Genomic DNA, 23,992 nt, shown 5'->3' on the forward strand with positions numbered 1-23,992 from the left:
ATCAGAGGTTCAGAAGCTTGGAACTTACCATTCTGACAATATGGTATAAGACAAAAACATATGCAAGCCTTGCACTGGCATGAGAAGTAACAACGTAGTATCTTCTCTCATCATAGTCTCCATGACTTCAAAGTACTCCAAATCCAAATCACTTATTGTTGTAATATAGACTAAGATCTTCAGACAGCACGCAATTCAGCGTGCCAAGTGTGGAGGTAGGACCAAGTTACAAATTCTAACACACAGTTCTTCCCTCTCAGCTTTAGATTCAAGCAAGTGCAAAATGTTTTGGTGTCTACTGGGGGGAGGGGTTGGTTGGTTTGTTTTTTTTTTGTCTAGTAAGATATTAATTTCTTGCTGATCTCCACTGCCTTAAATTTAGATCTTCAATGTAATACTTAACTAGGCTCTGGGCCAAGCTCTGCAGGCTGACCAGGAAAATTCTTTCTGTTAGAAAGCCATCTCACAGCACACCCAAGCATAATGAGTAAGAAAGACTTCTATCTAGTTATAGAATTTTTAAAAAAGAAAAAAGTAATATGTTGTCAGTTATTTGACAAAGAACATCTCATTATGGTATGTCTGGCAATCCTTCCGGCCAAGGCCAGAAATCAAGTCAATAAAAACCAACATACATGTGTAGCTTCAATTTTAAACAGTAAGACAAGAAACGCTTGAAAGCTGTCTCCCAAAGAGAACAGAAATCAAAGGCCAGGACTGTATCTTGCACCAATTAATCTGTCCAGCAACAGAAACTACTGGCAAAGGAAAAATTCGTCTGAAGTAACTTTCTGTATCCCATTTTTGCAACACAGCCATAGATGTTAAATTTGGCACAACAAAAACATGTAACAGGTTTGCTCAAATTGCTTGGCAGTTTAACACATTAGTGTGCCAGATACGCTCCCATTAGCACTGCTAGTTATGGCACTGCCCTCTTCTCCCTGACTGCATCCTGTTGAACAGATAATCATTACAGTATTGGAACAAAGAACATCGGGGCATTTTGAAGGACAAAAAGGCAAGAATTAATATCTGACAGGATTCTCATTGATTTCTGCATTTCCTCAGTGATGCTAGAGAAAATACACATGAAAAATAGGTGCTTTAAATATAATCTTTTTTCTACACTAGCTCCTTTGTGGAAACGCATCAATTTAAAAGTGCCTGAATCTTCTCCCTGCATCTCCTTAGAGCCTGAAGACAGGAACACACACTTCACATACCTATAAGCCTAACCAGGTTTACTGGGTTGAGCATTGGAAGAGCTTAGTATTGATTTGTCAGATAGACTCCACATCAGAGAGAAATGATATTGAAATAATTGAAGGTGTCTTGAGGGGGAAACAGGCAATCAAAAAGCATACACTACTATGTTTTGCAGCAGTGCTAAAAAACGAACAGGAATGTTCCATTCTTACTGTTAAAAGGAGCAGCATAGGGTGCTACAGGAACCATTAAAAAAAGACATCAGTCCTAAACACACACAAATAAATACATGGGATAACTAAAGGGGAGAAAATAAAATGCACGCGCAAAAAAAGGTGGTTGTTTTGTCACAATTCTATTTTAAAACCTCAAAAAGCAAGTCCTCAGCTGCAATCTCAATAAGAATAGGGTTTTGCTGTGAGCTTGAAGAGAATGTAAAGAAAGACAAAAGACAAACAGCAGACCAACAAAGATGGCATTACTGGCAGAGCAAATAGCAAGCAACATAAACCAAAATCCAAAGACTCTCTAGATGTTACACCAGTTTAGCAGGCACATTCTCGAACTAAGGTAGAAGACTGCTATCTTCAGAAGATCAGGGAGAAACACAATGAGGTCTTTGCAGCCATCTCATACAAATAGCTTTGTTAGAGTTAAATCTCTTATCACTGCTGCAAAGCAAAGCATGCAAACACAGTAACACCCCCTATCTAGTGATAGAAGTGATATGCTTTACATTAGATCTCCTCTGTTGCCAACCAGTCCAAGAAAATTGTAGATTTTGGCCACCTTGTCCTAAGAACAATTTTGAACTGTAGCTTACAGACAAGAGCAAATATTCAGGGGAAAAGTGACAACATAAGAAAATGCTATTCAGCTTCATGCTTGAATGTTAAAATCTGCTATTTATCATTGTCAAACAGTCACAGATACAGCCTAATAACACAACAAACTTGATCACTACTTGACTACACCAAATAAACTGTGATAATCTTTTATGTTTAAATACAAACACACTACTGCGTCCTGAAGAACCAAAAAAGGAAACAGCACATGAACTAATAAAGAATCGGAGTACCATAAAATATAGCTTTTACCCTGATCATAAACATTTGCTCTTCCTAAGTTTTCATTCATATTACTCCTTCCTTTCTTGCACTTCTCTACATTTACTAAAATCTTGAAAAAAATGGAAGTAATTTAAAACTAGGAAACAGTGTTCACAAGGGGCACTGGAGTTCTAAAATCAATTTTCCACTCATAACCTAAATTTTCCAGCTGTGCCTGTGAGTGTTGTATTCAGAAAACATAAGAGGATAGGGATTATTTTCAGGTTCTTCTGCACACAAATTGTGACTGCTAAATTCCCTAATGTACCCACAGAACTTACGTACAACTAGGCTTTTTTAGAGCAACTGAAATGGCATCCTTCTTCTTGTGGCGTAATTTAAAGCAAACAGATAAAATATGTTAAAAAAACCTTTCACATCAAAAGACCTCAAAACAGAAGTTAATGCAAGCACACACTTTATACACTTTTTACCACGTCTCCCTTGCTTTTCACATAGGAAGAGAAAGTTACATTGTGGGACAGGTGAGGAATCTGCATTAGTTGAAAAGCACCTTCAGATACATTTCTGTATTTGATATAGCATCATTTATCTGTAGAGAACATCAAGAATATTCAAACACACAAAACATATGCACACTTGAAGTTCTAGTTTTCTAGGGCTAATATACTACCAGAAGAAATGTAACATGACATTTATCTCTACACAACGTACGCACTTTAATGTACCGTTACTAGCTAGGTATTCTAAAAAACTACCAGGTTCCAGACAGCTGAAAGTGAAATTCAGGAAAACAAATTGTTTGGTAACAGGAACTACTGGTTACCAATAATGCTGCAACCCCCATCTTTTAACTAAGGGCCACCTATTAGTTTCTTTAAGACTGTCGTTTCAATTACTTGAACATTTTCTTGAAATTCAACCACTTGAAATTTTTTCTTTTACAGCACCTAAACAAAGGTGACATTTTTGGTATAGTGCTGCTAAACTGGATCTCCTATTTCCGACAGTAAAGCTTTAAAAAAAATAATCTCTTAATACTTTCCAGTGCAATTGTTCCCTTGCTTTTACACAGTGACTTGGTTAGAGAGGATACCCAGGTGTCAGAGAAGTGTTGTTTAATATCCCTATGAAACTAAGCCAACTATATATAAAAAAAACTTAAGGAATTTCAAAAAGGACAAAGTACTGAAAACATAATGCAGTCTGTAGAATCTTGGAGTTTAGCACCTAAAGTCTCTGACAAGCTTGCTTCTTCTCAAGGGCACAGACACTGACTGCAATTAGCCTTCCTATCACTAATCCCAGTTGCTGCATGCCACTGTGGAGTGCTAAACTTGAAAACTAAAATCAAGGGGGACTTGAATGAAGAGGCAGGGGGAAATCCAAGAGGAACACAAGAATAGAAGCTGAGATCAAGTAATTGAATAAGATTAAAGAGGACATGAGTTGTTGACAGGAAAAAAATGTTGTTCTGGTTTACACCAGATGAAGCAAGGATCGTACAGAGTCTGGGTTGCAGAATTTAGTGCTATATGTAAAGGGGGAAAAACTGAAGCCAAGAAAACAAAATTAAAACAAATTATGAAACTGCAGTTTCGAGTGTTTTGCTTTGTGAACGTAACAATCATTTATGGATTTTTATGTCTTTTTAATGTTCAGATGGATAACTGGCACTGCTATAAGCAAAAAAGTTTATTGCTTCAATCCAATAGGAAAAGGAATTAATAGCATCTCAAAGCCTGTGGGCAATTTTGATAAAACCCCTAACTTAAGAATGGAAAATGTAAGACTTTTAAAGCAAATGTAGTGCATCAGTAGGTGGAAACAAATCTCAAATCATTATGTTAAACATGACACATGAAGCGGCATCGCAGACAAAACTGCATCAAACTCAAATGAAGCATCTTACAAAAAATTCCGAAAAGAAAACATGGAAAACGAGTAGTTTCATTAGTTGTGACAAAGTGAATAAAAATCAATGCTAACAAAACCATTTGTCAAACCAAGAACTGCCCATGGAATTGAAACAAACAAAAAATTGTTTCAATCAGAAGTTACTATCCTTCATGCAGATACTATTCCTATTATTACTAACTAAGCAGGGGAAAAAAAAAAAAAAAAAAGCCCAAAAAACCCACAAACAGATTTGGGGGATAAGCCACGTGACTCAGAAACAGGAGCTAATGAGTGCACAGAGGACTCCAAAGCTGGTTTACTCTATGACTCTTAGAACACAACCAAGCTCAGTTCAAATCATTACAGATTCCACCGCTGAGCTCACTGAAGGATTTGACATGAAGGAATGTTAAGTTTATGCTCTGCCTTCCAAGCCTAATACAAAACAGTCAGCTTTGTGACATACTGTAGACATTATCAAGAAATGCTACTGCCATTATCAGAAGGCATTAGTGAGAAGTGCGATATGGGCTACAGAAACCAAGTTTGGCCCCGTGCCAAATATTTTAGCTCCGAATGCAGCAGGGGGCTTCCCCCCTCCCCTCATTTTTTATTTTAGACCATGAAATAAAGTGAGCATAGCACCAAGAAAAATAAAGAAAGAAGAAAAGGTTAACCCTTTCAGAAAAGCTTTCACAGCTCAAATAATAGCAAAATACACATCTGACACAAAGCCTTTTAGAGGACCTGACAAACATATAACAATGCATGAATGCCTGGAAAACAGAGGTGAATTAACTGATCAAGAGATTGTACACTCTATTAGACCTGCAGAAGTGACAGCTAATGAGGAGAGGAAGTGTTCTTTACATCAGTGTCTCTCCTCTCAGAAGGCTGGTCCTTTGCTTTCTGAAGGCAGCTATCACTGCCAATCATTATTTAAGCAAAGAAAACATCTATTCTAACCTGCACATCCCTCCCCTAGAATAAAAATAGATTTAAAATGCCCTGTCTCCTATAAGAGTGCCTAGAATGACTTATAAATAAAGATGGCTCTATCAGGAAAAAATTTAATAATTTACTGAGAAAATTCAAAATTTGATTTTTTTTTTTACGTTTTACATCTATGTGTGCTACTCATGCACACACCTCATAAAATGAAAGAGCAAGTGTCACAATTTAAGTAGTTCTGAGCATTGCTTTGCAGACGCAGCCCCTGAAGAAATAATATATTAGACAGGACTGGACACAACTACTAAGCAGAGGATGAATGCAGCGTGCAGTCACACAGCTATTCCCACACAACACCCGAAGACGTATATGCCGCCTTCTTCTCAATTGATTAATCTGAATCTCCTAGAAACTTCAAATTGTAAAGATTTTTTTTTAATCCTTCTCTTCGTTCCATGCCCTCCACAGAATTTTTCTTCCATACACTCACCAAGAGGCAGAGACACGTATCAGACCTGATTCGCAATTACACAACTCCTCTTTCATGCTGTAAATCCATTGCCATCAGTACAGAAACACCAGCAGAGAAAACGCATCAGGTCCCTCTTGCCTAGTGGGAGGGAGAACACTGTTGAACACAGCATTCAAATCAGTAAAAATTAGGAACCTTTCCAGAACCTCATGTGTAAGACTGATTTTTCCACCCTTTCTCTTCAGTTTGCAACAGAGGCCAAAGTCTAATTAATATTCTCCAGCTTTTATCATCATTTTTTCCTCAGCAGACCACCCCAAGAACACATTCCTATGCAACCACAGAAGAGATAGTTACAGTCTCCCTATTTTCTTTCCTCTCCTATAGAGAGTGGCTTCACAGCTGACTCTTCTACTTCACACATCAATTTTCAGTATTTCAGAAAGAATCATTTTCATGAAGCCTCCTACCCCAAAGAAATCACACCTGTTTAGGAGCCACAAATAGGGCCATTTTCCTTCAGAAGTTATTTCCTTTGTGTCCAATTTCTCAGAATGCATTTTTAGGTGAGACAATAAGCAAGAGATCGGAAAAATCTGTAAGGTTTTACTTTTTGCAAAGGTCTGCACACTTTATGTACCAAACTTCAAAACATTTCCCTACAAAAGCCAATGATTTTCCTGTACTGGAGGTGAAGGAAAGGAGTAGTCAAAGGTACAGTATTAAAAGATTTTCAACTGGAATTTTCTATTTTGACTATAATCATGTCTCTGCAAACTTAATGCAATGCAGTCATCTGGAACTTAAAGAAGCCTTAGATCCCTGTGAAAATTTTCCAGTATTTACAAAAAAATATACCTAGAGATAAGAAAGCAAATAAACACAGTATTTTCTTTGACATTTGGGAGGTTTCATGTATAGCTCATTTCTCTGCTGTTGGTCAATTCTTCTGCAAGTCTAATTAAAAAAGCTCATGTAATTACCCCAAGATTTACAAGACATTGCTTACCAGCCACTTAGAGGCAGAACTGAGATTAGCAAAAGGAAAAGGGAAGCCCAAAAGCATCCAGCACATCCGTTCGACAAAGAGAAAGCTTCATCAGCTCTGGAAGCATGACTGAAGCTGGCTGCATCTGGCAGTAAGATTTCTCCAACATTCCCATATTCTTCTTACAGATTGAAGGAAATATGTGTTACCCATACCCACCATCGTGTGGGTTTAGAGTCTTTGTTTAAGGCAGCATAAAACACTCCTTGGACAAACACCCACTAGACAAATTCATGGAAGAAAGATGAAACATAGGCTGTTAGCAGAGTGCACTCAAGAACCATGATGAAGAACATGCAAGAAGTAGTTAGCCAGTTACATTTTTTTTTTAACTTACTTTCAAGAGACACCTATTCAATCCACACTACATTATACTTAGCATTTTTAGAAGTTGACAGAAATGGTCAATTTTCTCCTGATGTTTCTTACCAATAAAATGTGTTCTTTGTAATTAAAGCTTCAGAACCTGCTCAACAAGAAGAAGCACATACTACAGATTCAGAAGCTTTTATTTTTCTAGGAATACAACCAATGTAAGTAACTGGACATAAAGGAATAAGTTGTAGTAAGATGAAATAGGTGTATGTATTCAGGATGCAAGAAAATTAAAGGCTCAGTTTCTCTCTTAGAAGCCTCAGCACCAGAAAAACGTTCTGCATATCAACCCAAAACAAGATTTATCTGAGTTTACATACTTAAGGCTTATATTTTGAGATTCAATTCAAGCTGCTTCCTGGCTTTTTTTAAACACAGCATGATGGTGCATGGCATTAAAGACAACTACATCAGGTTCCCATTTAAAAGGAAATGGTTTGTGTGTCCTGTAAATCAAGCTTTGAAGCAAACTGTGTACAAACAGAAAAAAGGAGCAGTTGTACCAATTTGGCTTTTAATTTAATCATGTGCTGTTTCCCAATATATGACTAGTTTAATTTAAATGCACCTTCACCTAAGAAAGCACACAGCTTTTAAGCAGATTTACCTGCTTTTATTATTTCTACTTCTAACCAAAAGAACTGACAAAGTCACATGAAGTTAGCTGACCTTTCATTGAAGATCACAGGTATTTCAGAATCCAGAACCTTTCATTTTATTTTTTTTTTAAATAATCCCTTTCAGAATATTCTCAATAGCCTTTAAAGGAAACTATCAATAACATATGGAAAAGATGAGAGGACAAAAGATACATGGATTACTGCCACAGAACAGCATACTGGCAGGAGAATTATTTAGGGTTTGGGTTTTTTTTTTTAATGGTAAGAACATATACTACTACTATAAAAGTACCAACTCATCACTTCGGGATGTTCTATAAAAAGTAAATGTCAGCCAAGCGGACGACTCAGAGACTTCATCTAATCAGTACTTAATAACAAGAATTAAACAGGGGCTACACTCCTTGTCACATGTCATATCATCTGCTTTCCAGCTCCCAAATTCATCATACTAGTCTCCAGGCTAGTTGCATGGACAACAGGGGAGCGAGATAACAATATGAAGACAGATTCAGTCAAGGGTCTAACAAATACAACTTCAGTGTAAACAGGATTTCATAGAATCATAGAATCGTGAAGGTTGGAAAAGACCCTTAAGATCATCGAGTCCAACTGTTAACCTGTCACTGCCAAGTCCATCTATACCATGTCTCCAAGCACCGTATCTATCTGTTCTTTAAATACCTCCAGGGATGGAGACTCAACCACTTCCTGGGCAGCCTGGTCCAATGCTTGACCACCCTCTCGGTGAAGAAATTTTTCCTAATATCCAACCTAAACCTCCCCTGGCGCAGCTTGAGGCCATTTCCTCTTGTCCTATCGCTCTTTACTAGGCAGAAGAGACTGACCCCCACCTCGCTACAACCTCCTTTCAGGTAGCTGTAGAGAGCAATAAGGTCTCCCCTCAGCCTCCTCTTCTCCAGGCTAAACAACCCCAGCTCCCTCAGCCGCTCCTCATAAGACTTGTGCTCCAGACCCTTCACCAACTTCGTTGCGCTCCTCTGGACATGCTCCGGCGCCTCGATGTCCTTCTTGGAGTGAGGGGCCCAAAACTGAACACAGTACTCGAGGTGCAGCCTCACCGGTGCTGAGTACAGGGGCACTATCACCTCCCTAGTCCTGCTGGTCACACTATTCCTGATAGAAGCCAGGATGCCATTGGCCCTCTTGGCCACCTGGGCACACTGCTGCCTCATATTCAGCCAGCTGTCGACCAGCACCCCCAGGTCCTTTTCTGCCAGGCAGCTCTCCAGCCACTCCTCCCCAAGCCTGTGGCGTTGCAGGGGGTTGTTGTGACCCAAGTGCAGGACGCGGCACTTGACCTTGTTAAACCTCATACAGTTGGCCCCGGCCCAATGATCCAGCCTGTCCAGGTCCCTCTGCAGGGCCTTCCTACCCTCCAGCAGATCAATACTTCCACCCAATTTGGTGTCATCTGCAAACTTACTGAGGGTGCACTCGATCCCCTCATCCAGATCATCAATAAAGACATTAAACAGAACTGGCCCCAGTACTGAGCCCTGGGGAACACCACTCGTGACCGGCCGCCAACTGGATTTGACTCCATTCCCCACCACTCTCTGGGCTCAGCCGTCCAGCCAGTTTTTAACCCAGCGTAGACTGCACCCATCCAAGCCGTGTGCAGCCAGCTTCTCCAGGAGAATGCTGTGGGAGACAGTGTCAAAGGCCTTACTAAAGTCCAAGCAGACAACATCCACAGCCTTCCCCTCATCCACTAAGTGGGTCACCTTGTCATAGAAGGAGACCAGGTTAGTCAAACAGGATCTCCCTCTCATAAACCCATGCTGGCTGGGCCCGATCCCTCAGTTGTCCCGTATGTGCCGTGTAATGGCACTCAGGATGATCTGCTCCATAACCTTCCCTGGCACTGAGGTCAGGCTGACAGGCCTGTAGTTCCCCGGATCCTCCTTCCGACCCTTCCTGTAGAGGGGCATCACCTTTGCTAGTTTCCAGTCATCCGGGGCCTCCCCTGTTGACCAGGACTGCTGATAAATAATGGAGAGTGGCTTGGCCAGCTCCTCTGCCAGCTCCCTCAGTATCCTCAGATGGATCCCGTTTCTCCCCTTCCATCTTTCTCTAGATGGCAGCATGTCAACTTGAACACTTTTGACCATTGGCTATTTTTCTCCACTCTAGGACCAGATTCTAATGACAGTCATGAGGTGCACATCCTTAAAATACAACTTATTACTGCATGCACTGAAAGTGTGAATTGGTCTTTCTGGTACTGGGATTATTCACTATATAGTTTCACTATATTCACTTCAGTGACCATGTAAGCATATGTAAGGAGGAATCAAGTATTCTGTGAAATATTCTTGGTGTTCATTCAGAACTACTTTGTTAAAGTTACAGAAGATAAAACAAACAAAAAACTGCACCTCAAAAAGAACACTGCAGAACTCAACAACAGGCTTTCACGTTACGGTTTAAGTTACTCCTTAATCAGAACAGTCTGCTGTTCAATTATTGTCAAAGGCAGAAATCAGGTTTACACTACTCGATGGATTACAGCAGGTTTAGCAGGAGGAAATCCAGTCTCTCTGTGAAGATCTACCTCCTGAAACTTTTAAATCCTCTCCTTTAAAAGCTGTCATCAGCAATCCCAACCTTCAGCTGAGGTTCTCCTTCCCACTTACAATCAATTAATAGAAAAGATTTAAGATTTAAGGACTAAATAAAATCCCAGAATCTGTTAATGGAAGTTATTCACTTTCCACGGGAAAATGCTATCACACAAAAAGTTAAAAAAAAGCTAATGGATTCTTAAAAGACTAAGAGGCCACAGAGAGTTTTAGGACTTCTCTACGCTACGTAACAACACGGGCTATGGATTCTGCTTGTCTTCATCTGTCTAATTGAAACTGTCACACTTGATCGGCATCGAGCTGAAAGCACTGATCAGAAAGGGCACCTTTCTGAAAAGTTCAGAACTGTGCAAGTTCGGTGCATTGTAAACATTATAAGTGGTTTTACCTTAGTTAAGAATAACGATCCCAAATGTAAGGGGGGCTTTCCTCTTCACCCTCCTCCCATTGAAACATTGCGGATGTCAAGGAAAACAAAAGAAAGGAAGTACATTCATCGCCGAGAGCGACTTGAGCAAAGGGGCTTTCTAAACAATGGGCCAGAATGATGTAGTCGGAGGTGGTGCTCCATTTTGGTGAAATAGTAAAAAAGTAACTACACCCTACACTCGATGGCTGTCACACGCGCTTTATTAATACACTTTCCGCCAAAAAAAAAAAAAATAGTTTCCGCGCTTCATGCGTTATCCAAAAGGAGTATTCCGCTCGAGTCTTGGGTTCAAACAACATACGGCACCAACATTTTGCCATATCCCACACTCCATTTGGGATACGTCATTCTCCCGAGTTTATGAACGCCGGCGGAAAAGTCAGCCAGGAGCCGACGGCAACCGGCAGCGCGGCCGCCTCGCCGCTCGGCAAAGTCCGACGCAGACGCCCCGAGAGGCGTGCGCGGGCCAAACTTTCTCCCCCGGGTCATATGGCCGTCTCGCCCCATCTTTAGCGCACCGCTAACGGGGAGAACGAGCCCGCGCGGCTACCGCTGCTCCCGCCGCGCCGGCGAGCGCCCGGCCGCGCCGCGGAACTCCCCGCCGCCCGCTCGCCGGGGCCGACGGTCGCGCTGCTTCGCAGCCCGGTGCCCGCCGCGCCCCTGCCGCCCACAGGTGTGCCCCCGCCACGCCTCTGCGCCTCACGGCAGGTGAGGGCAACTTGCACGCCGCGGGGAGGCGGCGGCCGCCCCCCGCTCGCCCGCCCCTACCTGCAGCCCCCGCCTGCGCAGGATGCCCGGCTCGTCCATGGCGCCGCCGCCCCGCCGCCCTCACGCCGCGCGGCGCCTGGCCATGCCGGACTGCCCCGAGCCCGCGCGCCGCTCCGCATCCCCGCAGCCGCTGGAGGCTGACATCACGGCTGCGCCGATTGGCGCCGCCGCCGCACGTGACCGGGCGAGTTGTGCTCCCCGGCAACTTCGGCGGGCCGGGGGGGCACCGGCACCGCAACCGCCGCCGCCCCCGGCCCTCGCCCCGCGGGGCCGAGCGGCCCCAGCGCCGCCTCGGCCGGGGCCGGCGGCCGCCCCGTCCCTGAGGAGAGAAGGACGGAGCGCGCCGCCGCCCCCGCCGGGCCCGGCCCGCTCACCGGCACCGCCGGGCTGCCAGCCCGCCCCGGAGCGCCGCGTCGCGGGCCGGTGTCACTCGCGCCGCTATTAGCACCGGATCAAAATACGCTGCGGTAAAAACTGCTTAAATGTAGTCATTAGGTGGGGTGTTAACCCATGGCACTGGGATAAGCCGTCAGAAAACAGCATTCCCATCGTGTAATTTCACAGTCTGCTGCAGCTTGTTTACCTTGCTCCGTCTCATTTTCTTTCAATTCGAGGCAGGCAGCAGATGAATAATAAGTTTTCGTTCACTTGCAAAATGCGACAGTAATAACATACTATAATAGCACTTTATGAGAAATTACCCCTACAGGATTTCCCATTCAAGGCAGCCGAGAAACCGCGGAGCGAGGACGGGCTGCCTCAGGGGTGCAGAAAGCTGCAGCCACCAGGCCAGGCTGTGACCTTGGGCACGTCGCCTCAGCTCAGCTGATCGGACTGATGCAAGGAAGACTCCTCTCCGTCAAAACCTGGGTGCTGAATCCAAAAGGTTACGTCAGAAAACACAGATTCTAAGGAGGAAAAAGGTATTGGACTTTCCTTATCAGCTAAGCTGCTGGTGAAACAAATCATTGATTCCCCCCCCCCCCGCAAAAGCTGTCATCACACTATTAGCCACAGTATCAACTGATTAGGCTATGTCATTAAAAATATCTTTTGAGATTTAAGAACCCAGTAACTGAGTAAAATTGATTGCATTTTATGTTCAAAAGCAATCACGGCATACATCTGTAGATTTACAAGGGGAAGTCTTGTCAAACACTAAATATCAAGAAAAACAGCCCTGTAAATATGCCTATGTATTTTCCAGCTAGGAATCCTTATCTGATCTTACTTAAAATTAGGAAGTTTTCAGACTGTAAAATTTGAAGGCAAAGCATGGTTCCCTCTTTACAAAACCAAATGCTGTTTACAAAACCAAGTTGTTTTCCTTTTCACTACAATTTATCATCATTATTATTTTATTCTATTTCAGTTATTAAATTGTTCTTGTCTCAACCCCTGAGTTTTCTTACTTTCGCCTTTCCAATTCTCTCCCCCATCCCCACCCAGGGCGGGGAGGGTGAGCGAGCAGCTGTGTGGTGCTCAGTTGCTGGCTGGGGTTAAACCACGACAACCTCAAACCACTTCTAGAGAGCAGCAAACAAAAAGGAAAAGAAATGTACATTTCTTACTAAACGATATAAGGAGAGGGAGACAGATCAAGGTTAGTGTTCACCTATTAACAGCCTAAAATGAGGATTATGACAATCACACTCTCAAATCTAGTATGAAAAAAATATTGATTTCCTGTCAGGTTGCATCATTCTGAGAAGTGGTCCATGTACATTCCATAGTAGTAAAACCTGCCAGGGGCAAAAGCATTTAGAACAAAAAAATGAAGGATTGCTGAAAGGATAACGCTGAGCAATAACAGCTTATCTGAAGAACACAGAAAGAAAAGGCTGCTGTATTCGCCCTCCCTTTTCTTCATATGACTGAAATGCATTAACATTATTGTTTTACAGTTTTTACAATAAAAGAAAATTTCATCACTCTCGCTAAGCTACATTTGTCTCAGAGTTCCAATTGTATTATTTTAAAAAACAGTCAATTTTTATCAGAGTTACACAGTGACATTAACTGGACATGTTTCCCCTTCCCTGTTTCTCCATGTCTCCAGCTCCAAATGCATTCATAGCATCAGGTCAATGGCTTAAGCTTCGCCATTACCGATTTCAGTTACAGGATGAGAGCTGTATTTCAGTTCAGAAAGAAAGAAGCAGCTCGTACTGACCAAAACTCCATTTCCACAAGAGGGAGACAAGAAAATCAAACACACCAATAGATTCATAGATTCGTAGGCCAGCAGGGAGCCTTGCAACCGTCAAGTCTGACCTCCTTTGTAACGAAGGCTACTCAACTCTCCTGAATTAATTTATTTTTGAAGTATAACATCTATTTAAACAGCATCCTGAACCTGGTGAAAGCTTTTTCACTTTACAGAATCAAACTGAAAAGTGACGATCCCTCCACCTCTGTGAAACAAAGCAAAAACAGAGTTACATTAAGGATATACAGGCATCTCCTTTGGGTTCCTCCCAATACTCATCTTTTCCCATTTCCACTTCAAAATGTCATGTTTTCTTTCTTCTTTGTTAACTCTTTAAAACCTTCTCCCAATTGGTCTCATCCATGTGCCCTCACATCCTATCTTTTCTATATTTCTCTGTTTCCAAAGAAGACATGGGCAACCGAATCACAATTTAAATGCTGCTGCTATGCTTCCAGTGAGGACAGCAAAAATGAATTTGAGACAATAGCCAAAGACTGTCAAACTTCAAGCATGAGAGGCAAAACCTTACCATTTGTCTCTCATGACACACCACAGGTTTCAGCTGCAAGGCTGTTTGCTTTTACAGACTCAATCTAAATACATGTTTACACAAGTTTTACTTTAATCACTGAAATACAAAACCTCCCAATGCACAATTTGTCAGTCGCTTTAAAAGTAAATAATACTGAAGTGTGGTTGGTTTTGTTCCAACAATCATTTCAGCATACCTAACTATACATAACTGGCTAATGTAGATGTATGAATTAAGTGTTCTATCCCATCTAGCTGAGAGGTCTATAAAGCATGAAAAAATTCTATGAATTCATTACTTGAACAACAACAGCACGAAAAAGTCATACCACCAAGTAATGTATCACCAACAGGCACAGATGCAAAAGGTCCACAACCTAACAAACCACCTCAAGTATCACAAAAGTTATAATTGTGTACATGGACAATTTACAGAAAGAATTATAAGCAGGCAAAGCAAAGATGTCACCTGCATGAAGAAATTTTCCAACTACAGACAAACAGGGTACAAGTGTTACTTTGTTTTGCAAAAAGCTAAAGATCATTGGTACAGTTACCTAAATAATACTGGAAGGCAGGAGAATGAAACAAAGAGAAGACTGCCTTCCAGCGGAAGATGAGATGAATCCCAAGTAGAAAAGTACAAAACTACCTTTCAATGAAAAGTGCATTCACTGCCAATTCTAAACCAAGTAAACCTCCCCTGCGCAGCCTGTTCCAATGCCTGACAACCCTTTTGGTGAAGAAGTTTTTCCTAATATTCCACCTAAACTTCCCCTGGCGCAGCTTGAGGCCATTTTCTCTTGTCCTATCACTTGTTACTTGGAAGAAGAGACCAACCCCCACCTCGCTACAACCTCCTTTCAGGTAGCTGTAGAGAGCAATAAGGTCTCCCCTCAGCCTCCTCTTCTCCAGGCTAAACACCCCCAGCTCCCTCAGCCGCTCCTCATAAGACTTGTGCTCCAGACCCTTCACCAGCTTCGTTGCCCTTCTTTGGATGCGCTCCAGCACCTCAATGTCCTTCTTGCAGTGAGGGGCCCAAAACTGAACACAGTATCATCTGAGGTGCAGCCTCACCAATGCCGAGTACAGGGGCATGATCCCTTCCCTAGTCCTGCTGGTCAGGTTATTTCTGATAGAAGCCAGGATGCCATTGGCCTTCTTGGCCACCTGGGCACACTGCTGCCTCATATTCAGGTGTCTGTCCACCAACACCCCCAGGTCCTTTTCTGCCAGGCAGCTCTCCAGCCACTCCTCCCCCAGCCTGTAGCATTTCATGGGGTTGTTGTGACCCAAGTGCAGGACCTGGCACTGAGCCTTGTTGAATCTCATGCAGTTGGCCTCTGCCCATCGATCCAGCCTGTCCAGGTCCCTCTGCAGGGCCTTCCTACCTCCAGCATATCAACACTCCCACCCAGCTTGGTGTCATCTGCAAACTTACTGAGGGTGCACTCAATCCCCTCGTCCAGATCATTGATAAAGACATTAAACAGGACCGGCCCCAGTACTGAGCCCTGGGGAACACCACTCGTGACCGGCCGCCAACTGGATTTAACTCCATTCACCATAACCCTTTGGGCTCAGCCATCCAGCCAGTTTTTTACCCAGCGAAGAGCACACCCGTCCAAGCCATGAGCAGCCAGTTTCTCCAGGAGAAAGCTGTGGGAAATGGTGTCAAAGGCCTTACTAAAGTCCAGCTAGACACCATCCACAGCCTTTCCCTCATCCACTGAGCAGGCCACCTTGTCATAGAAGGAGATCAGGTTAGTCAAACAGGACCTGCCTTTCATAAACGCATGCTGGCTGGGCCTGATCCCTCGGTTGTCCCGTACGTGCCGTGTAATGGCAGTCAGGATGACCTGCTCCATAACCTTCCCTGGCACTGAGGTCAGGCTGACAGGCCTGTAGTTCCCCGGATCCTCCTTCCAACCCTTCTTGTAGATGGGCGTCACATTTGCTAATCTCCAGTCAACTGGGACCTCCCTGGTTAGCCAGGATTGATGACAGATGATGGAAAGTGGCTTGGTGAGCACTTCCACCAGCTCCCTCAGTACCCTTGAGTGGATCCCATCTGGCCCCATAGACTTGTGTGTGTCTAAGTGGTGTAGCAGGTCACTAACCATTTCCCCTTGGATTATGGGGGCTTCATTCTGCTCCCTGTCCCTGTCTTCCAGCTCAGGGGGCTGGGTACCCCGAGAACAACTGGTCTGACTATAGAAGACTGAGGCAAAGGTGGCATGAAGTACCTCAGCCTCTTCCTTGTCCTCTGTCACTGTGTTTCCCCCCACATCCAATAAAGGATGGAGATTCTCCTTAGCTCTCCTTTTGCTGCTAAGGTATTTAGAGAAAGATTTTTTGTTGTCTTTCACAGCAGTAGCCAGATTAAGTTCTAGTTGGGCTTTGGCCCTTCTAATCTTCTCCCTGCATAACCTCATGACATCTTTGTAGTCCTCCTGAGTTGCCTGCCCCTTCTTCCAAAGGTGGTAAGCTCTCCTTTTTTTCCCCGAGTTCCAGCCAAAGCTCTCTGTTCAGCCAGGCCGGTCTTCTCCCCCGCCAGCTCATCTTTTAGCACATGGGGACGGCCTGCTCCTGCACCTTCAGGATTTCCTTCTTGAAGAATGTCCAGCCTTCCTGGACTCCTTTGCCATTCAGTACTGCCTCCCAAGGGACTCAGTCAACCAGGCTCCTGAACAGGCCAGAAACGCGGTAGCAGATAGTTTTCAGGACAATTAGACAAATTTAGAAAGTTTATTTCCTCATTCAACTGTTATTTTTTTGCATTAATCATATTGCTTCACTTAGTTCTGTCAGTCAATATTCTTTTCTAAGAGAATTTAGAAATCACTGTAATTACTGAAATCACCCAATTAAAAGATAAAACCTGAGCATGTGAAAATTTATATGAATATGTAACTACAGTTTTACAATGCATATTTAATTTAATTTTAATTTTATGTATATACATATCCCATGTGTGGCTTTCACTTCTATACTACACATGGTGGCAGCATATGATAAATAGTATTTATTATGCACCATGGAACAACTCACTTGTACTCTGCTCTCTAAATCTCTCTCTGTTGGGGCTATTTCCTGTATCTTAAATACGCCACAGCATCAAATCACCATCACCGAGTTTTTAAAATAGTTTTCTTCCCATGTGAAAAATCCAATGCTTAGAATAAATAACAAGCAATGCAATACTTGCGTTACGTTCTGATAACTTGTAATCTAAAAGAATAGGAACTGGTTTTCCCAGCACTGGTAAAAAGGGAGCTTTTCATTGTATTTTTGTCCACTGATAAGCTATTCAAGTGACTGTTAGTGGAAAAATTAAAATATTTTAAGTGCCATATTTTCAGAAGTCCAGGTAAGTGGACACACTGTCACTACAGATACCTGTTTTTACAAGTACAGGAATGGAAAAATACCTAAGTGTTTAACACTAATTCCTATGCAGCCCTTCTCTAGGCACAACAGAGAAGAGAGAAACAACAAGAGCATACCAGAATGTGCTCTGTTGGATGTTGTAGTTATAATGGTTTTGAAACAAGCTCATGCAAATGGCATGTGTGAAAATGGCAAACAAGCAGTGCAAGTTAACTTGCCAACCACATGTATGTGCATGCAGCACACACACACACACAAAAATTCATGCATCAAACCAGACCTAACCTCTGTAGCCAAGTTAAAGATCTTCATCCATGTCTTTTCCATATATTGTTGTCTTCACATCACTGGAAGTCAATCCACAATTACTATTTTATCATTCTAATAATTCAAGTTCAAGCTTTAAGAATCAGTTTGCAATTTCTATAGGTCTCTTGCCAGCAGAATTGTGGCAACACATAATGCTGGATAAGGCTAATACACGACTGATAGAAGAAGAAGATATAGAAGATAGCTTTTAAAGAAGTTATTATTCAGGTACAGAACTGAAGAAAGGTGGGAGAAAAATGTAGTTCTCTCTTCACCCTCCCCCCACCCCCACCCCCCCCCAAAAAAAAAACCCACACCTGACAGCACTGAAGAGGAGAACAAATCACAGTAAAGAAATTTATATTCCTTGTAACTGGTATCCCACCAACTCCCAGGCAGCAACTATCTCACTACACCACCAAAACAGCCGAACAATTGCCAACGCATACTTTTTTGTTCATTTACTTTTGCCAAACAGCAGCTACCAGCTGAGCTGCTTTACTGGGTGCTAAGAGTTACTGTCCCAGAAGGTTCAATTGCAGTTTATGTAACAAACTACTGTTTGTCTTGGCAACACTGCACAGTCCTAATTTGTTTCAAATTTCAAAGCTTTCATACCTTTTAAGACAACTTTGGATTCTAAAATGAAAAAGCTTAAATAAGCTGGTTTTTGTACCTAAGAAATGCTTCTTAAAACATTTACTTGGCATACATTTCCATACCTCCCTTTTTCAAGTCTCTCTGCAACAAGCTTAACTTAATCAGGCAAAGTATGACCACATTAGAAAAGTTGCAAAGGAAAACTGCACAAGGCTAGCTACAGAATTAAACAAAAGGAAAACTGAACTATCAGAGTATGAACCATACTGGCATATGGCAAAAAGGCTTTTTACTTTAAAACTGAAATCCCAAGTCTGCATGAAGTTCAAATCTACCTAGAGCCTTCAAGTTAAATGAGCTTGTCTTCTTAATGAAAGACTTTTAATCTGATCTCAGAGTGAAGCACAAACATCCTAGCAGATACTTAACACAGTATATACAATGCATAGCAATGATAGACCATTCAAAATATAGTGTTCCTGTCTCACCACAAAGGCTCACATAAAAGTAGCAGAGATTCCTGAAATCCAAGCTTCAGTAGCCCAATAGTTCATCTGCCTCACTGCACACAGGAATAACTAAAAGTTTTCTATTCTACAGGGGTATTTGGTGCTGCAAGTAGTGGTTGAGACTGTAGCTCCAAGAGATACATTCAGTAGTGTTCATTATAACCTGGTCACCATTCAAAGAAACAGTGTCTCTTTCTCCTTGCAATCTAAATGCAAACATCAGGTTTAAAACAAAACAGAAAACACACAGACATACAGAAACCTCATCTCAAACAAAAAAAAAGTTTGTCACATGCATGTTCTTGATCACAAAGGAGATTTATTTCATCCATGCAACCACGTAGTCTTGCAAACCCAGAAGAATATCAAGTCTTCTAGGAATGATACTTCAGAGCTGACTATCTAAAGCCTTTCAGAGCCTATGGCAGCGCAGCCTCCTATCCACTATGAATGAAATGTGAATCAAATTCTGGTGACATCTTTGACCATCTCCCAGAGGTGGACCCCACTTTTACACAAAATTTCTTCTGAAGACACACCATAGGTCTCAGTTTTCAAACACAAAAACTGTATATTGAAGCCGTCTGATGTTACTTTTACAGACAGATTAGAGCATGAACTGTCAAGGAAAGATGACATTACAACTCCACAAAGGAGCCCAAGGTTATCTTTCTGAATGGCCATAAGAGAAACTGAGTCACCTTTAAATGCCACACCAAAATAATCATAGTCTGCATGAGTAAGAAAAAGTACGAATTTCAAACACCCTATACAGACATATTACATTTTTGTCTATTCCACACAAAAAAAATCTGTAAAAGCAACTATATTACCCAAAACTTTTCAACTGTTCTGTACATATATATATACACCAAACCTTCCATACTCTGCAATGCTGTGGGACAGCAGGATTTCATTAGAAATCATAATCAATAACAGATCATCATCAAGTGAAGTTACAGGGGCATGAAAGCCAAAGCCATGTGTGATGTTGGGAGCTGGAAGAGGTGCACATATTTCTTATATCAATTTGAAAAATCGTTGTGGAAATGAATCAAAATGAAGATAATCTTTAAAGAATTTTATACACATCAACACCTCACCATCTTACATAAATCAGAAACTTACAGTATCACAATCCACTGTTACATTCCCCAAGAATTTTCTTTAATGCAATGCTTTTAATGTCTTCTAAGGAAGAAAAGGCTATGGAAACACACTAACCATCTGCCTCTTGTTCTTTCAAGTTCTGAAGGCTCTGTTACTCTGTGAAGTGTCACTGAAATCGGCTACAGCATTGGCAGTGAGATGTTTCATCAAAATTAGCAGCCAAAATTGACAGACCCATACTTAAGCTGTCACTGAGATAAGGGCAGCTGTAATCCACCCAAAGAAGCAGATACTTTCTCAGTCCATATGTACCGACTAGTGGACAGAACTGTAGCTCTACAATATATACAGCAAGAATTTCCTTTTATACAACTACAGGAAGACCTATTCGTTCCAATATTAACAGGAAAGCATATTTAAGATATTCAGTCAGTGAGGGAATGTGGGCCAGTGGAGCCTTATCTATGAGCCACAGTCTCTCCAGGGGTACACGTGCTGCGGCGCAGACTTATCCACAGCCACAGCTGCTATGAGGTGCACATGTTTCAGCATGGCCTTATCCATGGGCCACAATGCCTTCAGAGGTATACCTGCTCCAGCGTGGCCTTGCTCACAGCCACAGTCTCTTCCAAAGTAAATCTGCTCCAACATGGCCTTGCCCATGGCTGCAGTCTCTCCAGGGGTGTACCTGCTCTGTCGTGGGCTTATCCATGGCCACACACTTTGAGGTGCTCCAGCGTGACCATGCACAGCCACTGATGTTTCAAGGTGTACCTGCTGCAGCATGGACTTATTCACAGCCACAGATGCTTTGAGGTGTACCTTCTCCAGCGTGGACTTATCCTTGGGCCACAATCCCTTCAGAGGTATACCTGCTGCAGCACAGACATAACCACAGCCACAGACACTTTGAGATATACCTGCTCTGATGTGGACTCATCCACAGGTCACAGTCCCTTGGACTTCAGTTCACACTGGAGTTCCAGCCTGTCCAGTACAGCAGCACAGAAAGAGCAGCGATGCCCTGGCCAGCTGCCAGCCCAGGCACGTGGCTATTGCTGTTATCAGAATGTTCCCAGGCACAGCAGAGTAAGATGATAAGCAGTACAGCAAGCAGCAAAAGCAAAAAGCAGCCACTAACGAGCACTAGACTTTAATATACAGTAAGGCAAGCAAGCCCCATGGCAAGCAATGAGCCTGCCAATTAATAGCTAAACAGCAATAACAGCTATAAATTCAATCTGGCACATTCCAATCGAACCTGTCATTATCTCAAGCCCTTCGAGCCCCATGTTGGGCATCAAAAAGGACTGTCATGGTTTAACCCCAGGCGGCAACTAAGCCCCACACACCTGCTTGGCTCACTTCCCCCAAGTGGGGTGAGGGAGAGAACTGGAAGGGTAAACGTGAGAAAACTCGTGGGTTGAGATAAAGACAGTTTAATAGGTAAAGCAAAAGCTGCGCATGCAAGCAAAGCAAGACAAGGAATTAATTCACTATTTCCCACTGGCAGGCAGGTGTTCAGCCATCTCCAGGAAAGCAGGGCTCCATCACACGTAATGGTTACTTGGGAAGACAAACGCCATCACTCCGAATGTGCCCCCCTTCCGTCTTCTTCCCCCAGCTTTATATGCTGAGCATGACACCATATGGTATGGAACAGCCCTTTGGTCAGTTGGGGTCAACCATCCCAGCTTGGAACTTTTAACTTAGTTTACTGGGCCACATATTTGAATAGGAAGCCTGTTATTAAAGGTGCCAATTCTCCAAAATAAACTGAAGGACTCTAAAGCCACATGTGAGCCATACTTACAAAGCAGATGCTACCAAGGAAAATTTGAGATCCAGACGACTTTCTACATTTGGGCAATATTCTTCAGGAAGTTTTTTGCATGTTTAATAATATGTACAAATAATATCGCCCTGATTGTGGCACAGCTACACATATTGCACAGCTTCTTGTGCACCCCCAGCCTCCTTGCTGGTGGGGTGGGGTGAGAAGCAGGAAAGGCCTTGACTCTGTGTAAGCACTGCTCAGCAATAACAGAAACATTCCTGTGTTATCAGCACAAATCCAAAACATAGCCCCATACTAGCTACTATGAAGAAAATTTACTCTATCCCAGCTAAAACCAGCACAGCCAGCTTTATCACAAACTATCTGAACAGGGTAATGAAAATCCACCACTTGGTCCTCATGATTTATTTTCCAAGATTTCATTTACCCATAGAAGCTATGCCATGATATCATATGAACTTGCACATTACTTCAGGAAACAGGGAAAGCAATTCTCCCAGTTTAGAGTGTTAGGTGCTAAAAGCGCCTTGTTTAAAATTATGAGATTGATAAAGACAATTCATTAATAGTTATTAACATACATTGCAATTCTGAGAAACTAATTCATTTAACAGAATCAAGTAAAATCCATAACATTGTCAGTAACTACTAATAAGGCATAATAATTCATATACCATTTTAGACACTGTAAACAATACACATTTTAATATTCAAAGTGTAAAAGTTACAGCATTTCATCTACATAGCCATTTATGCCCCTGTACACATTTGCCTAATATCCCTTTTAAGGGCTTAGAAAAAGTATGGAATAAATGCTCCATGTGAAACCAACAGCTCCCTTTCAGGGCTCAACATGATAACCAGTATCCCTCAGGAAAACAAAACAGACACGCTTCACCAGCCAAATGTTTTCAAGGCACTGCTTCCTATGAGTCCCCAGCTACAGCACTGAGAAGGCACTGCTGGCCCGACAACAAAATTGTGAGCTCTTAGCAGTATTCTCCTATATCCCCCTTCAGTATTACAATCCTACCCCTGCACACAGAGCAAAGCACATTGCTCCTTTTACATCTCTTTTGTATTTCAGAAGTAAAGACTTTTGGGCAATATACACTGCATGGATTGATAGAGCGCTATTCAATTTGCGTTCCCCTTCACATTACATAAAAACACGTTCAGATAAGCCAGGCTGGTTTGCTGTATGTCCAAGAGAGCACTCCAGTTACTAGGTCCAGCAATGCGTTAAGAGAGATTTTACTATTCTTCTGTGCCACTGTATATTACTCAGAATACACATCACGAGCAGGGAGAAATTCAAGATTCCTTAGTTAGCAAAACTCTCATTCTTTTCTTCTAGAGCTGATAAATCTACATAAGTGGCAAGCCTCAGGTCAGTGTAGGGGTGCAACAACTTCTTACGCATAAAGGAGTACAGTTGACTGTGATTGTTTATTAAAAAAAGAAAATACTATTGGTTTTCTGAGTATATCTTAAGGTTCTTGAAAATAAACTGTTTTTTCACACTAAAGCACATATACCTTGCCAACAGTCTTAATTATACATGCAAGAGTAGTCATCAGAAAAGGACGTATGTTCCATGGACAGAGTAGGTACACACTGGGTTTTCATGCCACCTGCCGGACAAAATCGTACTTGCACCAACCCATTTCTGGTTTAGCCATTCAGATGACTTAGAAAAGTAGTAAATCAGTCATGAAAATATCAGAAGAAAAAAAAAATTATACAATAGCATAAAAGAAATTTATTTCTGAAAGCACAGGCACATCATGAGTACAGACCGTTTCTCTCATGGATCTCTCTTCAACAAGAACTGAGAAATTACATACGTGCCAAAATGTTCCGCCTTTTTAAAAAGTTGCTGAACTACTTGTCTCAGTATTTCCCCAAGGAATGCCAAACAACAAATGTACAGGAGTTATGCCATTTTAAATCTGAAATTTTGCAGTTCCACGTATCTAGCTATGTTTTCAGAGAACACATAAAAAGAATCCTCTGAGTATTTTCTAACAAATCAGCTCAACAGAATATTTAGATTCTGTATATGGAAAAGGAAGCAAATTC

The 23,992-nt window shown here is 42.2% G+C and overlaps 1 protein-coding gene across 5 annotated transcripts in view; it reads right to left on the minus strand.

Moving 5' to 3' along the window:
• Positions 1 to 23,992, minus strand: part of MAST4 (microtubule associated serine/threonine kinase family member 4) — a 307,392-nt gene that overhangs the window by 192,316 nt on the left and 91,084 nt on the right. Inside the window, exon 1 of one of the 5 annotated variants that reach the window (XM_087741352.1) lies at positions 11,452 to 11,551. The exons of 3 other annotated variants lie outside the window; for them this stretch is intronic. In XM_087741352.1, the coding sequence (XP_087597478.1) occupies positions 11,452 to 11,490 (39 nt within the window). In that variant the 5' untranslated portion in view covers positions 11,491 to 11,551. Of the gene's footprint in view, positions 1 to 11,451; positions 11,552 to 23,992 lie in introns of those variants that run through there. One more of the 5 variants, XM_087741349.1, reaches the window with a different exon arrangement.

Source organism: Nipponia nippon, unplaced genomic scaffold (assembly GCF_047370975.1).
Source record: "Nipponia nippon isolate SJK-2023a ecotype South Korea unplaced genomic scaffold, ASM4737097v1 scaffold_8, whole genome shotgun sequence".
Taxonomy (NCBI): Eukaryota; Metazoa; Chordata; class Aves; order Pelecaniformes; family Threskiornithidae; genus Nipponia; species Nipponia nippon.